Source organism: Acipenser ruthenus, chromosome 9 (assembly GCF_902713425.1).
Source record: "Acipenser ruthenus chromosome 9, fAciRut3.2 maternal haplotype, whole genome shotgun sequence".
Classification (NCBI taxonomy): Eukaryota; Metazoa; Chordata; class Actinopteri; order Acipenseriformes; family Acipenseridae; genus Acipenser; species Acipenser ruthenus.
In genome coordinates this window covers 15289628-15308939 of record NC_081197.1, presented here as the reverse complement: position 1 = coordinate 15308939, position 19312 = coordinate 15289628, and the positions used below count along the sequence as shown (strand labels likewise).

General features: G+C 36.0%; 1 protein-coding gene across 27 annotated transcripts in view; it reads right to left on the bottom strand.

Annotated features, from left to right (window-relative positions):
• The window catches only part of LOC117405087 (neurobeachin), a 349257-nt gene that overhangs the window by 162715 nt on the left and 167230 nt on the right, over positions 1–19312 (bottom strand). For 23 of the 27 annotated variants that reach the window (XM_059031199.1, XM_059031208.1, XM_059031201.1 and 20 more), the window contains 4 exons: positions 13634–13741; positions 12214–12382; positions 8344–8785; positions 1659–1813 (listed from right to left, as the gene is read on the bottom strand). In XM_059031199.1, coding sequence (XP_058887182.1) covers positions 1659–1813; positions 8344–8785; positions 12214–12382; positions 13634–13741 — 874 coding nt within the window. The remainder of the gene's footprint in view (positions 1–1658; positions 1814–8343; positions 8786–12213; positions 12383–13633; positions 13742–19312) is intronic. The other 4 variants (XM_059031203.1, XM_059031218.1, XM_059031206.1 and 1 more) reach the window with 1 other exon arrangement.

Genomic DNA, 19312 nt, shown 5'->3' with positions numbered 1-19312 from the left:
CATTGAACTTCGATCAAACCCAAGGCTAGCAAATATAAAAAAAAATAGAATACTAATAAAGAACGTATGAATATTTTTACCGCTTTAAAGATATTAACTTTTAGTTTTTAACATTTGGTTACTCTCGTAAAGTACTTCAACATGTAGGCCTACAGAGGGATTATGTGAAGCCCAAATTCTCAGCATGTCAGAACAAGGTAGCACACATTTTTTATTTTGGCTGTACCCTATCAGCATGCCAAGCGGTCCCCTTGAACCGTATAAATCCGTGTAGATAACAAAATTACATAATACCTAGAATGGTAGCCTAACTGTCACCTCAGAAGCATCAAGATGAAGTTTTGACATTTGCTTTGGGCTTTCGACAGGAGAAATAATAATAATAATAATAATAATAATAATAATAATAATAATAATAATAATAATACAACAACAACTACCTGACTATCCGTTTAAAAAAAATAACAAAATCTGCAATCAATTTTTTTTTTTCATGGCACTGGATAGCATTTCATTAGACTTCTTATTGTATAATATGTAACGGTACTGTTAACCGACATTTTTTTTTTAAATCTTTGTTCTTGTGCAGTTATAGCCTACTATACAGCCTGGTGCACAACAGGGCTCTGGGCAGCATCATGCCAGTCGGGTATGAGGATGCTGACATTGCATGGTGCTGACACAAGCCAGGGCACGGTATGGAGTTTTACAAAAATCATGAAAACAATGTGGCACGCTTTCATAACAGTGACAGAACAATGCAGCACGATGCTGCAGACATCGTGGAAACGAGGTAATTGCCAAGTGTGTGTGTGTGTGCGCGGGTGTGTGTGTGTTTTCTTTCAAACTCGCGTCCGTATTTTTCAATATTTTACACAATAAAAATAAAAGCAGATTATTATTATTATTATTATTATTATTATTATTATTATTATTATTATTAATAATAATAATAATAATAATAAATATATTTTTATTATTATTACTACTAGTAGTAGTTGTATGTAATAGCATTCACTGATATTCAAACGAAACAGTAGTACAACACAGATTTTTTTTTTTTTTTCCTGCCCTGGCAGTCTTCGCCTGCCTTTTCGCATGTTACTGCCTTGCTTCTACCCCTTCAAAAGGTCATAAATACCGGCTGGGGATTGGTCAACAGCTGTTTTCATGTTACTTTCGGTGGTCCCTCCTACTGCGAAACTTCTCTCCGCCCCTTTTCGAGGATTGGAAATGGCTAGTTTTGGTTTTGGTATAGCGATCAGCCTTTCGCAATAGCGACTGGCCTTTCGCAATAGCGATCAGGGTTTGATTTGGTCCGGCCCAAGGTCTGACTGCAGATAAGACCATTGGAGTGAGTTTAAACTACAACACATGAAGAACCAGGAAGCAACAGCAACTTTTCAGCTGTAGCACGGTCTTTAAAATATTTGCATATTCCAAATGTAACGTTAGATTATTATTATAATCCTGGTTCCCTGAAACAGAAATGTAACCACTACCGTATGGTTAATTGTTACATTTTGTACTTGATAGGGAACTATAAAATAAAATAATAAGTAATAATATTATATGTTAATAAGTTACCATTTTCATGGTGGCACAGCAGGGGGCGCACGGTTCTGTAATGTAAAGAGGTATTGCTAAATGTGACTCACCTGTTGTGTTGATCATGCTTTTTGGTGTCGCTGATGCTGCAGCAAATATATTCGGTGTGCTTCCAGAAGCAAGACCTCCTGCCGCGCTGGCTGCACCAACCGTGTTCACTGCCAGGCTGCCAGGTGGGGGTTTCTTCACTGGCACAACTACACTCCTGCATGGGCAAACAACACAGTCAACACCATTAGTAATCAGAGCGTGGGAGACCAATCTGTTTCAGGATTGAACAATCAGAAGCACATTTAGAGATAAGTGATGTAGACAGATAGCAGTAAATCTGCACAGAACTAAACATTTTCATCTTTTGCAATACCTTTTGTGTTTTTTATTTTTTTCAAAACATATTGTTTGTATAGATATTTTAACCATTGGCAATTCATATCTATGTAAAAATGTTTTCAAGAAACCCCAACCCGCATGTGACTTTATTCCTCATCTGAGAAATAACTGGAGGAAATGTAAACATCCCAGATGGATTTCCTTATACATTCCTTCTACTTGTCCTGCTTTGTTATTTTAAGCCTGAACAAATAAATGGAGCTGGTTTAACACTGTTCAGAGCTGCAGCAGGTTGTTTCTTCTGACCGTTTTCACACAAGAGGTTTTTCAGAAGACATATGGGTGACACTCAGAAAACAGACCCTTTGCCTTTCACCAAAAGTATAACAATGTAAAAAGCTCATTAATAATTTATTATTTTGTTTTTATTATTCCTTACAGACAGTGTTTTTCTTTCTCTCAAATTGTTATTCTCTTTTTTTCCCTGGCCACAGTCAAATGCATAAATAAATGAAGCTATCTATAATTAGTTAAGTATTTATAAGTAGTTAATATCATGTATATTCTTTCAACACCAAAATGTTACTGTTGGTTCAAGAGCATTACTTTTAAAAAGTGTAATATGTTCTGAAATGCACTTATAATATATGTAAAAATAAATAAATAATAATGAACTCCCAAACTGCTCCTTGAAACTGACTGTTAACATTTAATTGATGACCATGAAGCTCTGTAAAACACTGTAACTATGAGCCATGACAAACTGTACACGTCTTCTGTATTTAGATTGGAATGGGATTAGGTTTGGCTAACATACACCTCATTACCTAGAGGTCTTCCAGGGACCAAAGAAAACAAACTCCCTTCTCAGCAAATCATATTTGTTCTGGAGTGTAAGTGTTCGAGGAGAGGCAGATTATATTTCAGTGTCACCTGAAATGAATCTCTGTGATAGATCACAGCACCCTCTTGACTGCAGTCCTGGGATGATTTAATAACACTTCTGTCAGATGTTATTTCAATTCTGGCACCAATGTTTGGCATATGAATAAAATATTTTAAACATTATTTCTTGGTAAATATATTTCACAAAAAAGAAAGAGTAAATGAATGGTTCTAAGTAGGGTCCTGACAAAATAGGGGAAAAAAGCACTAAGGAGAATATAGTTACTTGCTTAAAAAAACAAATCTGCTGTCTAAATACTCATTTTATTATTTAACGATGCTATTTGTTTTACCAGACAACCCTTTTGTAGATGAATAATACATATAATTAAAATATAAAATAGAATACAGTGTTTTTGTGAACAAAATAAAAAAACAACATCCCTGGAGGCATAATTTAGGGGGAATGGCATCTAAGATAGACTGCTTGGTAAACATGAAGTCTGGATTTATGAAAAAATGAGTAGCGGGTGTAAATTGTAAGAAATATGTATGAAGTATTGACAAAAAGTTCAAGGTTGCAACGAATATTATGCATTTTGATAGACAGGATCATAAAATAAAGCTTGTAACAAATGCATGGTCTTTGACCTGGCCAGAGGTTAACACAATTTGGCAGTGAAACAGTTCTAGAGAATTATGGAGTACAGCCGTATGTACCAAACATGAAGACCCATGGTCTGTATCATTGATATGGCATTGGTAGACATTACCGGGGGTTCACATAACTGGTACGCAGGTACGCATGTGAACCAATAAAGAAAAATGTGGTCTTCCATATTGTTCTTTAAGACGCAAAGGCAGTACATTTAACAGGAAAGCATTTTTCATAAAGGCAGTGAGGGTGCTCATGCTTGCAAGGTGCGCCATACCTGCCTAACCTCTGGATTTTTCACAGAGACTCAGGGTCTCCGGGCTCTGTCAACGATCTCCAGGAGGGTTCCAATTTAACTACAGTCACACCCTGCTAGCTCTATCATTGGCTGCTTCAAGTTTTTTTTTTTTTTTTAATGGAGGAGTGATAGGTGGAATCACTCTAGTTCATAAGATCAATAATGTTCTTTTAATGGGTGCTTGAAACAACCAATGATAGCAGGGATTATATTAAGCCGTCCATTCAGAGAAGAGGGATGCAGTTATGGGTAGTTGACGCTTCGTTTCCCAAACTGAGAGGAGGTGTCAATGTTTGAAAGATGGTACACTTAAATGTGAGTTTAACAAAAATACATTAACTTAACCATTTTACTTAAAAGAATATATTTCTGCCCTCAGTTATATCCTTATATAAATACTGTTGTGTTTTTGCATTTTGAATCCTCAGGGCGGAAATATAGTGGTAGGATATTGAAATAAATAGAGAATGCATGATGATTTGTTAAAAATTGTAATAACCAGCAATCCGAAACCTACTTAAACATTCAGAAACTATTGTTGTGGTCTCTGACACTGCCATCCCAATTGTTTGAACTGTCGGAGGAGAGGGTGGAGCTGGGTGATGACCCCTAATTTTGGTGAGTACCAAATCATTTCTGCTGGTAATCACGTGAGAACCTAATGTTAAAAGTTATGTGAACCCCTAGACATTACTCATATTTTCAAAGATGTTGTTTTCATTTATAATGTGAAAAATAAAATACTGTGGTGGATCGCTCATACGAAGCTATAGTGCAGTGCACTTTCCTGGGAGGAAAAAAGGGTGCCGCAACACCTTGGCAGATCTGGGCCAAAGTGTTTACAGGCACAGGGCCTTGCATTGGCTGATAATCTTCACCTGACTTACATGGTAAAGTGCAAAGCTTCGATACTGCATCTGCACAGGTATCTGTTAATCAGAATGAAAACTGGACTTCTTTACTCTCAATCGGTAGCTTTTTGCCATGTGACAGCCACAATATACAACTCTTCTGGCCTTGGTTCTGTTCTTACAGCTAGCAGGTCAACGGTGTCCTTCCTCCTGCACTTTTATTGTTTCTATACTCCCCAGTACTACCATGTTTTTATGGACCATCTGGAAGACCAACCTGAAAGCACATTTCTGATAAACCGAGAGGTTGCAATACACTTATAAAACTGGCAGACAAGTGGAATATGTCAGAATGTTAGCGATGTTAGATTTGTAATCTCGTCTGACACGCCACTTTAAGAGATGTTCAAAGAGTAGAATGACTGGCTGACCTGAAATATTTACGTACCTCTGAGATATTCTTCAGCTTTGAGCTCTGATGACAATGCAGACTGTATAAAATATTAAGTTTCCTCAGTCTTAGTCAATGTCTTATTGACTGTAAATATATCCCATCATCTCCAGTGGAAGACTATCCACTGCTCAGAAGGTAATGTTTGAGCTTTAGTCTTCTGTTGCCCTCTTTCTATTAATTTCTTCACTACAGCCCCAATAGCCTCAATAAGAGAAGCAAGTTATTTATATTATCACAGATCAGGATTCTTAACCTCCGGAATGCTTTACAAGTGAAGACCAGCTATTTATATTACACACATCAGCAACACTTTATATTAAGACCTGCTTTACTATTAACTCATAACTAATTTAGAGATCTTTATTTGCAGTATAAATTATTTATCGTTAATGAAGCGTGATATCATGGTAGCCCACATAATGCACAAACATATCAAATATTAATACCTATTACTAGTCTTTGTTTAGATTTTGTTTTACAGCAGATAACATATCAATAATTTCTTAAATAATAGCATTAACCACATACTGCAAATATAATAATTATTAAGTAAAACCTGTATTTATTTGTGGGGTTTATTAATGATCTTCTGTAAATCGTTTTCAATACAATACGCTTCACCTATTCTGTTTTTTATTATTTCCCCAGTTTTCTTTGCACCGGCATATTGTTTCCTTGTAAAAGACTTTATAATCCAACTGTGAAGAGATACTATTGCATTTTATGTGCAGCTGTCCAAAATGAAAAAAAAAAAAAATCCATTTCGATCGGTCATAGTGCAATCACTCAAGGACAGATGAGGCAAGAGGCAGCATTATATTGAACACTAATTGAAAAATGCGCTTGTCCTGAAACACTAGAGAGAGGGGTCTCAGGAAGGCAGCTCAAAGCTTCAGAGTTTGAAGGGAAATTTTTGATGTTGTCACTCCCAATCCATTGAACGACTGACAGACAATCGAAGGCCTCTGTCCGGACTGGCAGCTCATTTCGCTGGCAGGTGGCAAACAATTAGACACACCAATTTGTGCCTCCTGATGACATTAAAGCATAAAACAAAGTTGAATGCGGCGCTTGCTGATTTGTGTGAAAGCATTTCAAAAATAATACACTTTGCCGTGGCAACTCATTTCAGGCTGCCACCTCCCATTATGGGTTTGAGCGGTGAAGGCGACAGGCCTGGGCTCTGTGTGGCAGAGGGCCGCTTCTGTTTAATCTGTCATCAACGCCCTCGAGACCTTAATCTCCTCCTTTCATCAATATCACCTCATCATTCACGTTCAAAAGTACTCCACTTGCTGCATACATTAAAGACGGAGCAAGCATTGTTCTTGCAATCCAGATCTGATCTACCATCTCTTCTAGAGCCTTGAGTTTAAAGAATTCACACAGGCACAGGAAACAATGATCACAAAAGTGAATAAACATATACATTAGTGTGGGGGCATCTTTCTTTTGGGGCAGCTTCCCTCGAAGATATTTGAATTTAAAAGCCTCTTTTACTTGAACCAAATCACAAAAAATGTATTTCAATAAAAGCATGATAGAAAATGCCTGCTTTGTGCTGCTTCTGCTAATCCTATTAAGGTATCACAGTGCTATGAGGTCAGTAATTAATCCATTTTGACTTGAAGTGATTTTATTTTTTCAAAGCGTAACTAGCAGTAAGGGTAAGGTGAAATGTATGAAGAGGCACAACATATATCTATAACAGCTGAATAGTGTTTATTTCTATTGTTACCTTGCTTGTTTGCCAATGGAGAAGCTTCAAAGTGCATAATATAATATAGTACTGAAAACCTCTTGTACCTTTTAGTGGCTGTGCCAGGCCAGAAAAATAATATTGCTCCCATTTTTCATTGCTCAACTCTAAATGTTGTAAAGGAAACATGGATGTCAATTAAATGTGACAGCTTAAATATACAAGAGACTGCAGCTTTAATTCCATTTTGCTAATATATGTGCTGACATTATTACAAGCGAAACAGCTGACTAACTGTAACTAACGAACTGTGCCATTTAAAGTGGCTATACATTTTGAGATGGGCCTAGTACAATGCATAGATCTGATCAAGTACATATAACATTACAATACATTTACACACCTTATCCAAACTGCCCTCTTTTCCAAAATAATGACGCCTAGATGATCGGTACAAACCATTAGGTACTGTAGTTGAGTAGGTTAAACAGTTTATCTGCATTTCAATGATACAGTTGACCAGTGGCATCACTAGAATGTGCTTGGGTGGGTGTTAACAGTGTGCCAGTTTTAGATTGGGGGTATCAGCTGGACAATTTGAAACGGTGTGATGTATAACATGTACAGTACTAAACATGGTTACTTAGTATCATGTAACTCTCAAAAACACCTCATAGACATTTTACACATTAAATAAAAATAATTTGGACAGAGACCACGGTTAACCAGTAGTAAATTTTAGTTAGGATATTTGTTGTTGGTATATCTGCTCATCTCTGGACTCCAGAAGAACAGATTAATGCAAGTAGTAATGGATTTTAATAGGAATATAAACTTACCAAGAGAACTGTTAATTTGCAAATTATTACAAACTTTTTTTTTAAATACTGGACCTTTAATGGATGAAGAGAATATATTTTGGCAGAGCTGCTTTTAAAACACTACAGTTCATATTACCAATTGAGAAAGAATAAATTAGCACTACCTACACATGTTGCTTATAACATGAATCATTACTATTAAATGTTGTTTTCCAATACTGTACGCCAGGAATACTGACTGTACTGAATAGGCCACTATAGCAACAAGCTGATTTGAATTTAGCACAGCATGTTATAGCTATCAAGACAACATTTTTTGTGACAAAGATATTTTTGATGATTACCAGATGAAGCGGGCTTCATTCGGAATTCTTATTTTTATATTTTAATTTTGATTACGAATGGCTAAGTGGTACAGTACTAAAATGGAAGATATCAGTACCTAGTATGCTAACCTAATCTTTTTAAAGAAGCTGACAAGCTGAAGGGGAAAAGATAGGAACTAGGAGTATGATGCATAGATACTACGACTGAACTTAGCGACCAACATCCCTGTTTACTCCAGTGTGCAATCTCCACCAAAATCAGTATTGTTACAAAACAACTTAGGTGGCAACTGTTGTAATTGTATTAATCTTTTGAGTTGTTTGTTGCTAGTTTTGTAACGTTTAAAATGAAAAGGCTTGATAAACAGTGTGTTAAATAACATTTTAGCTGTAAGCTTGTTTGCTGGTCTCATTACCTGTCAAAGGAGTGAAACTGCATGGGTAGAATAGCCTGTGCTTCTCTTTTTACAGCTGGATCTGGGTAGGGCAACGGTTCAGGCCCAGACTCTGCACCTTCCACAGGTGCAGCCACCAGGCTCTTTAGGATTTCCCTCACGTTGATTCCCTTGTTTCCGTGGCTGATGCTCGATATGGAGCAGGCTGGCTTGAGCATTTCGCTTGGGCTTTCCGGGAGGCTTTCCTGCGACTTCTTTACCTCGGAGGATAAGGTAGAGATGAGCTCACTCATGGCATCAGGGCCTGCGCTGGTCTCTAGGTCTGAGCCATTCAGTATGTTAGAGACCTGCTCCTCCCCAATCCCTGAGTCTGTGTGTGGGAGGGAGCTCTCTATGTGAAGGTCCTCGAAAGGACTCGGGGTTTCTTTCTCTTTAATGCTCTCAGAGAAAGCGGTAGGGTTTTCTGAAAAAAAAAATACAATAAGAATAAGAACAATACAATTACATTACTGGATTCACGAAACACAGATACAAAGCAAAAGTAAGTTGTTGTGTTTTAAACAAAAATATTAAGCTAGCCCTGTGGGTGGATACAAGTTCTATCTGACATTTTGTACCCAAAACTTCCCTCTCACCAAGACAAACACAGTACCTTTTAATTTGGAGAACATTTGAAGATCTCCCTCTATTATGAATAACAGTCTATTAGGATTTCCTGGTGAAATTTAGGGATTTTAAAATGTTTGTCAATGTCTATTATATGTATTAGCTGCTTACATACACATGGAAATGCAACACATATTCCTATTTTATTATACAATATACCTGGTTAAAAAAGATTGATACAACACAATTCAAATGTATGCTCAATTGTACAGGCTATTGTACAGCTCTAAGGCTATTGTAAAATGGCAGCTCACCATTTGGGTCTTTAAAACCATATGTACAGATACATATTTATCACATTTCTATCAGCACAGCGACCTGTAGACAGGTCTAGGAAAGATAAATCCACACAGAACTGCAGACTGATCTAGTAGTGTAGGAACGACAACACTACTCAAAACAGCAGATGTGTAAACTGATATACACATGCATTTTTATTTATTTTTCAGTACCAGTTATCCTAGAGTAGTCCTTCTGTAAAATTCATTTTTATTGCTGAAAGAAATTCCGTTTGCAGTGCGACAACTCTTTCACTGTTGTATAAAGCATTAGCACAACCCCTTCAGAGGCTGCTCCATCAAGTGACACATAATTGGGCCCTGCCATGTTAGTGAGACACATAATCCATTTTACAGCAAGTGCCCTTCAAGCACTGTATAAAGTGGTGCCCCTATTTTTCTCGGCAGTCCGAAAGACCAGAATTGCAGTTCCTTTAGGACAGTGTCCTCTGTCATTTAGTAATAGAAAACAGAAAACTATTGACACTTCTCCAGGCAAAATTTGAATTTTGGTCTAGCAGGCAGAGCTGGGAATAGACCTTCTGTTGCTCAGGGTCAGCCTACAAGCGCCCTGCCCTGATGTGTTCAGCTATGCACAAGCTATGCCTTGAAAACATTGAGAAATGTCTCAATCCCCCATCGTGTACTTAATGCACTCACACAGGGTCACTAAAGCTGGTAGTGTACAAAGATGAGAAGGGATGGAAGAATTAGAGAGCTGAGATGCGTCGGTTCCCCCCTAGTAAAGCTGTGTAAGCACTGGGTTGACAAAGTTGATACAGTTCAGACAGACCGGATTAGTAAAAACAATCTATGTACAGAGAATTGCATTGGTATATATATATATATATATATATATATATATATATATATATATATATATATATATATATATATATATATATAAAACAAAGTACATATATATAAAAATCACAGTACAGAAACCAGAGTGCTTTATTTTTACAATGAACATTGATGTTTGGTTTCTATTCATACAAATAATTATAAGCCTAGGCTTTTGCCTTTCAATTACATGTTTATATTATAAAAAAGAGAGCAAGTTAGGTTTTGTAGATTGTATTTTAAGTGTACTATTGTTATTTAAAATAAAAGAAAATAGTTCTATGGAATACTTCGTTCATAATTGTTAAACACTCTATAGTGATGAATTAAGAAATACTAAAATAACCTTAAATGACAATGACAATGACATACATTTGACTAGAAGGCTTATTCAATGTATTCAACTTGTATGTATTGTTTTCAGTGGCAAGTCCAATATATTAGGGAGGGACTGAAGCAAACACGTTACTGTTGACTTGCCACAGAGTTACAATGTAAGTCCGTTTTTGTGCAGTTTACTTTGAAAATAGAATTGGGCAGCATACTTTTTTTTTTCAATGCAATAAATGTTGTTACATAACGACCTTCCCTTAACAAAAATGGTGCATATTGTTGTGATTGCACCTCTGATAATAGGCTGTGATAAATGGATCCTAATATCATTAAGGCTTTCAAAAAATCCATTATTGTCAGGACTAAAAGTAGTCAACTATTCAGATGACCAGCATTAGCTTCTATAATTGTGTTTATAGTGAGGTTCTCACTGAATCAATGCTAGATGCCCAAAATAACATTTAACGATCTGACTTAAAGAAAGACCCAAAGAAATTCCACCTAAATTCACATTGATCGGGGCCTATTACCCATTGATGTATCCTCAATTACATTAAGTTAAGTAGTTCTTGAAACTGTAGAACCAGACATCTGCGTAATAAAGACATTATTTACCTCCTTGCACTAGTAAAAGAAAAACACAGATTTAAATCCAATATTTCCTGTTAGTACCAGCAAATGAATAAAGAATAAAAACATCAGTTGATATCATTAGTGTCCGAAGGATGAAGTTAATTCAATAACTATAACAATGCTTGTCTGTCCTCCTGAGCACCGAGTCTTGTCTTTTAACAAAAGCAGACCATTTTACCAGGCCTTGTAGCGACCCTTCTTCCCAACCAGTACCAGCTACTGTAGTTGCTTCCCAGATACCTCACTGCTTTATTAGCATTCATCATCTGCAGCTAATTAGGTCAGCCAGTGCAGGTTTGGAAATAGAAAATAAGGACTTTAGTTCGCCAGAGACATTCTGGCTGTGACCTCATCTGCCACACTGTCCAAAAAATGATGGTTCTACTCCGATTTATGAGGGGTTTGCTGCTTTACTTCCCTATCTGTTCTATGATCTTATTGTTCTGTGGTCTAATGTCAGGCTAATCAGCAGTGACAGATCGTGGCTGTAAACAGCATAAAGGCTCCCTGCCGGCATGCTTGGCTTGAAATAGACAGTCACATTCAGCATCACTTGGTTTCTTCAATGGTGTTGTCATTGTTATGGTTTTTCTCATTAAACTTTTCAACTTTTGTTTTTGGTTTGAATGCAATGGTTTTTAAAAACAGTGGTGCTTGGCTCTATTAAGTTAATCTGACTAGACACTTCAAACTAAAAACATATTTTTTAAAATTAATAACTACTAAGTTTAAAAGACAAAATAAAGAAAAACTAAAAGCATACATTTTAAGATAGACACACACACACATTCTCGGATTCATAATTGGTTTCTTTTTGTAGTCTGTAGTCTTGTAGAAGATGACGTATAACAATTACATTACAAATTCTGACATTCATTTCACCACCAAAAAAAAAAAATGTTTTGATAAAGAGATTTTTGTCATTATATCTTTCACAAAAGAGGTATTTCCCCCTTTTCAAAATGCAGATAAAATATTTTATTTCAACTATATGACATATTTTTCGAGGGAATGTCCCTGATAAAAGTGGTTATTTAGCAAAAGACCCTTGTTTAGTCAGCCGGTCACAATCATTTTGAAAAAGGAAAGGGCATCCTCTTGAGTTTAATAATATATATTTGTATATATGTATATGAACCTGTACTTGTTGGCGAGTTGATTTCTTGACGAATATTCCTCGTAGACTGGCTCCCAGACCTGGCTGTCTCCCTCTGCGGTTCTAGGATGTCCCGGTACTTTGATACCATCAATACAGAAATAAAGTAGACGACTGCCAGTGCTAGAAACTGAGCCTGCTTACTGTCATCCTGCAAGCAGAGACATAAAACCCTCAACAGAGACTTGATAAACACTCACCAGAAGGGTCAACCAACAAACCCAAACTGCATTAAGGGCTCAGATCATTTCACCGTGATTAGCATTTTACAAATTAAATTAATTCAGATCCTTACTTGCCTCATGTCTGTGGATGAAACTTTGAATAGCTCAAATCTTTTCACTGTAGTAAAACATAGCTGATAGTTATTGCAAAGATACAACTACTGCATCAGTTCTACCTAATTTTAAATGACAGCTGGTGATGTTATTACGGTACTATATATATATATATATATATATATATATATATATATATATATATATATATATATATATATATATGCAGCTATGGCCAAAAGTTTTGCAACAGCTATAATTTTATGATTGAAACAGAATTAAAAAAAAAAAAACCTTTATGAACATAATTTAGATATGTTATTTAACATCATGTAATCTACAATCTCCAACTACAAAATGATATTGCAAGTCTACCTGAAGCCATAATAGTACAGTAATTCATGTTAGATTTAAAAAAAACACATTTTTCAATTTGTCAGTTTTTTTGTTTAGTATATGGACTACAAAGCGTATGTAATTCAATATGTTAACGTAACATTATTCAGCAGGTTTCTTTACAATTCTATAGGGTGAAAATGTATGTATGTATGTATGTGTATATATATATATATATATATATATATATATATATATATATATATATATATATATATATATATATATATATATATATATATATATATATATATCATGTAATAAACATAACAGAATATGCTAATAAACATTTTCTTACTAGACATGCAGCTACAGTTAAAAGAAAGATTTCAAATCACAGATTGAGGCTGAATTGAATAAAATCAACCTACACGATGAAATGTAATGTAATCTTCTATTGCCGACCATCTTGAACTACTAGATTGTTTTAAATAGCTGCACTGTACTAGCCTTATATAGTTAAATGCTTCTTTTACCTCACAATGATACTCCGTAAATCATGTACAAACATTTAAAAAAATATTTGTTATACCATTGTATTACGAGAATGATATTTTGGCAGCAAATTCAGAGCCTGATTATCAAATCACTGAATGCTTTAGCTTCTATTACACAGTTCTTGACACAAACTACATTTTGACCATGAAGATTGGCTGGGAGAATGAAAAGGTTGTTTACAATGCAATACTGGAATAGCTCAGGTCAAGCACACATTCGTGAAGACTCACCACGTCACGGAAGACTACTGCCCGGAGACGGTTAATGTCCACATCCTGAAGCAGTCTGTCGGGGTCCTTGATAGGAGAAAGGTTACTGGGGACATTCTCTATGGTAGTCTAAAGCAAAACATATACAGCATATCTTTCAAACCCACATTTTCACAATCTTTGTTGTTTTTTATATATATATATATATATATATACAGACGTGCTCAAATTTGTTGGTACCCTTACAGCTCATTGAAATAATGCTTCATTCCTCCTGAAAAGCGATGAAATTAAAAGCTATTTTATCATGTATACTTGCATGCCTTTGGTATGTCATAGAATAAAGCAAAGAAGCTGTGAAAAGAGATGAATTATTGCTTATTCTACAAAGATATTCTAAAATGGCCTGGACACATTTGTTGGTACCCCTTAGAAAAGATAATAAATAATTGGATTATAGTGATATTTCACACTAATTAGTTTCTTTAATTAGTATCACACATGTCTCCAATCTTGTAATCAGTCATTCAGCCTATTTAAATGGAGAAAAGTAGTCACTGTGCTGTTTGGTATCATTGTGTGCACCACACTGAACATGGACCAGAGAAAGCAAAGGAGAGAGTTGTCTGATGAGATCAGAAAGAAAATAATAGACAAGCATGGTAAAGGTAAAGGCTACAAGACCATCTCCAAGCAGCTTGATGTTCCTGTGACAACAGTTGCAAATATTATTAAGAAGTTTAAGGTCCATGGAACTGTAGCCAACCTCCCTGGGTGCGGCCGCAAGAAAATCGACCCCAGATTGAACAGAAGGATAGTGCGAATGGTAGAAAAAGAACCAAGGATAACTGCCAAAGAGATACAAACTGAACTCCAAGGTGAAAGTACGTCAGTTTCTGATCGCATCATCCGTCGCTTTTTGAGCGAAAGTGGGCTCCATGGAAGAAGACCCAGGAGGACTCCACTTTTGACAGAAAAACATAAAAAAGCCAGACTGGAATTTGCTAAAATGCATATTGACAAGCCACAATCCTTCTGGGAGAATGTCCTTTGGACAGATGAGTCAAAACTGGAGCTTTTTGGCAAGTCACATCAGCTCTATGTTCACAGACAAAAAAATGAAGCTTTCAAAGAAAAGAACACCATACCTACAGTGAAACATGGAGGAGGCTTGGTTATGTTTTGGGGCTGCTTTGTTGCGCCTGGCACAGGGTGCCTTGAATCTGTGCAGGGCACAATGAAATCTCAAGACTATCAAGGCATTCTGGAGCGAAACGTACTGCCCAGTGTCAGAAAGCTCTGTCTCAGTCGCAGGTCATGGGTCCTCCAACAGGATAATGACCCAAAACACACAGCTAAAAGCACCCAAGAATGGATAAGAACAAAACATTGGACTATTGTGAAGTGGCCTTCTATGAGTCCTGATCTGAATCCTATCAAACATCTATGGAAAGAGCTGAAAATTGCAGTCTGGAGAAGGCAACCATCAAACCTGAGACAGCTGGAGCAGTTTGCTCAGGAAGAGTGTGCCAAACTACCTGTTAACAGGTGCAGAAGTCTCATTGAGAGCTACAGAAAACGTTTGATTGCAGTGATTGCCTCTAAAGGTTGTGCAACAAAATATTAGGTTAGCGGTCCCATCATTTTTGTCCATGCCATTTTCATTTGTTTTCTTACTTACAATATTATGTTGAATAAAAAATCAAAAGCAAAGTCTGATTTCTATTAAATATGGAATAAACAATGGTGGATGCCAATTAGTTTAGTCAGTTTCAAGTTATTTCAGAGAAAATTGTGCATTCTTCGTTTTTTGTGGAGGGGTACCAACAAATTTGAGCACGTCTGTGTGTGTATATATATATATATATATATATATATATATATATATATATATATATATAACTTTTGTTATTATCACATATCACTTTGTTGTATAAAGGTGTTTAGTATATGTAATTAGTTTTCGTAGGTTTCAGCTGACACTCAGGAATATAGTTTATGCAATCAATGATGAAATAAACTACAATAAATTCCAACTAAAGATGATTTAATTATTTTAAAAAAAAACTCTAGTCACCTGATGTTTTAATTTCCTGTTGCAACTTTAAAATGAACCAAACTTAGACACTTAAAATGGACACCCCCAGGAGTTAAAGCATGTATTATGCCAGGATTCTGGGATGAAGAAATCAATTTTACTCATTTGTAAAATGATGTGTGTGGGGCTACCAAGATAGGGGAAAGCCCTTGGAATTCAGGTAAGATTATATTTAAAATTGCACATTTTTTAGCTTACCATTAGAGGGCACCAAAAACAAAATGCAATAAGTGGTAGACTGTATGTATATATCTACTTATGCTTTTAAATAACACAACAATTTCTTCTTGTTTCTTATTACTTTTTCAACAGTACAATTTATGTATGAGTGTTAGTATGCATGCATGCATTTATCTTTAAACACTATGGGTAGGGCCCTGTATTTTTTCACAACTTGGTTTTTTAACCTGTAATTTAGTCCTCTTGCCACAAGATGTCGATATAGCCTCCACAGTAAGCCATGTAATGAGCACTCATTAAACAATCACCCCATTACATTAACCATGTGAATTGCTCATCCCATTACTACAGTACGTATTAGCAGATTAATATACAGAACTCTGTAGATGGCTACTGACATTTATTTAACCCTTACATCCCTGTGAATATGTTTAACAGGATGTTTAAAGGAAACTGCTTTTCAATATTAATTCAGAGAAGTCATAAGTATAAATACATTATTTATAGTTTTAATTTACCAGTACACTTTTACACAAATCATTTGTTTAAAAAAATAAAATAAAATAAAAGCATTTTCTTGATATCTGGATCTCACCGGCACAAATATGTAACTCGTCAACAGAAGGGGAGATATATTTTTGAATGGATTTCCTGTTTCTGGTACTGATCCCTGAACAGTATAGTTACTATAACAATTTACTGGAATCTGCGCATTTCATAGATTATGTAACATATATAGGGTGTCTCTTTTATTTTTATTATTGGTTTTGTTTTGTTCTTTGAATATAATGTAAAATAAAAGATTGATCATAAGGGGACCATAAGTATTACTTATATTTGCATGAAAGACAAAAATCCATTCTCAGTTTTTGTTCATTAGATTTTTCTGTTAAACTTAAGCATCGCCAGTCTTCTTTCGTGGATTGACGTTGCTCTGTGTCCATATGAAGAAACACTTCTTTCAACATTCACAGAAGTGGGAACAACTGAGAAATATCTTTCCGCCTTTCTTGCTAATTTGGGAAATAGTTGTTCTGCATTTCTCCAAAATTCGGTCAAAGAAATTCCATTACTGTTTCCTTATATATATATATCATAGAATCAACAAAATGCTTTGATCAGGGTTTAGTAGCTCATCAAATTTTCATAAACTTTGTGGAAAGTTTTAACACACTGTTGATTTATACTGGCATCTGTGCTGTGCAACTCTTGTGCCAGTGCTCGGTATGTATTTATTAATCCTGCAATTTTATTATATGTTTGAACTCTAATGTTACAGCTTTTAAACCACTGTATAAGATCCACTAGTCCCTTACCATGCGTTGCAATTCAGGAGAGTTTAGACACCAGGTGGAGTGGCTACACGGACATCTGGAAGTTTAGGTCTGAATTGCAGGTTAGTCCTGTCGTTTTAATTATGCCGTGAATTTCACAGGGCCTTAGCTATGGGCCCTATTTTCAAAGAGTTTACTCCAGTCTTTAATGAACTCCTATTGACTTCACAAAACTTGCATGAAACTACTAACTACATGTACATGTAATGTAAACAAAGGGATCTTAACAGTGGAGGCTCCATCGAGGAGGCAAGGGCAGCAGTGCCTCCTCAAAATATAAAAGTGAAAACAAAATAAAAATTATATATATTATATAAATGACATTAACCTAAACCCAGGAATCATCATTTATATAGTAACAGCAGTTCTGGCTCCTCAGAGGAGGCAAGGTTTCGTTACAAAGCCTATCTGCTATTAACCACAGTACTAGCAATGGCAGATGACATAGTCTGATTCCTGGTTTTAATTGGAGGAGCAACTCAAACCCTCCCGCCCCCTGCTGAAGCACTGCTTTACTGAGTATGCACGATTATGAGTGGTTGAAGGAGATTTTGACCAGAAAAAAAAAGAAAATCGACCATAACAGTATAAAAATTATAAAAAAATCTGGGTCAGTAGACAAAAAATAAACTGTGTCGCGGGTTGATAGCGTGGACAATCCCTTGACTGTTTAATCTCATTAAACCAAAGTAAAAAAGCAAAGTCAGTGTTGTTGACATGCGTGGATTATGGGTTGTAGTTTTCTTCTGTATTTCTGCTGACTGGAAACACATTTCAGCATGTACCAGATAAACTACTATTCCCAGAAGACACTGCACGCTTGTATGCTCATATTTTATCCAGTGCAGGCAAACTTGTTCACCCTTGTTTCGTCTGTATGGTCAGTATATAATTATTTTGTTAGTCATTTATTTAAGTTGAGCAAACTGTTTAGAAAATATTTTATGCAAAGTATGTTAGTGACGTGGTCTTGAAATCTAAATGCTATATTAAGGTTGTACACAGTGCATTTTTAAACATACACTGGCAGTGTGTAACAGCTAAGTATATTATAATAAACTATGATGGCTACTGTTTTCATTCCTCTGTTGGCTAGTGGAGAAAATTAATTTAACAGCCGAATTGGAGTAAAACCTGTTTAGACTGCACTTACTCCTCCTACTATGCCGGGACTTGCCTGACCTCAGCATCACATCAGTGGATCCGCAGCTGATGCACTATCCTTGCACTATGGCACTACTAATATGACATTGTAGATATAACTTGTTGTAATCCTAGTTCATATTGTATTTTAGTAGCATTATTTGCACTTTCTGTAAACTATACTGTATTATTAATCTTGCATTGTAACCCTGTACAGTACTGCCCTGTACACCTGCAAGTAACTTTGGATGAAGACGCCTGCCAAATAAATAAATAAATAAATAAATAATAATATGAAAAGTGTTGTCAGTCGGAATACAATAATAAGATTCTACTGCTGCTGGGGGCTTAATGGGACCCCCAAGCCCTCTGCCTTTTTTCTGCCTCCCCACTTTTTTTGGCCACCAGCCGCCACTGGATCTTAAGTAATCTCAAATGATTTGTTTCTTAGTATTTTACATTACTGTTGGGTTTTCTCCTTTCAGGCAGTTAATTAAAGACTGGAGTAAATGCTTTGACCATATGACCGTACATGGTGTAACAAACTAAATTAACACTGACTCTCGCTAATCTGAACCAACCCTGTTTAGACTAGTGCTTTGTTCAGAGTACTGATGACTGTAATCTGTACCATACTAGGTGCCTTGTCTGGTATTTGTTTTATGTTTTTTATACTTGTATTTCACAAATCAATAGTAACCCTTTGAATATAAAACAGAGAAAGCTGTGAATGTTTGACTTATGATATTGACGTTTGGTTTCTGCAGCTGCTATTAGCATGCATTTCATAATGATACCTTGGTTCGTGTTGTAGGTCAACTGGCACTAGCGAGAGTCCTATTGTAATTTGTTGTGTTTATTAACAGCCCCACATCACATGATCACCGTACTGTTCTGGAGCTAAGCTATTAAATTCAGTGCACTGGCAAATCATGAACAAAAAGC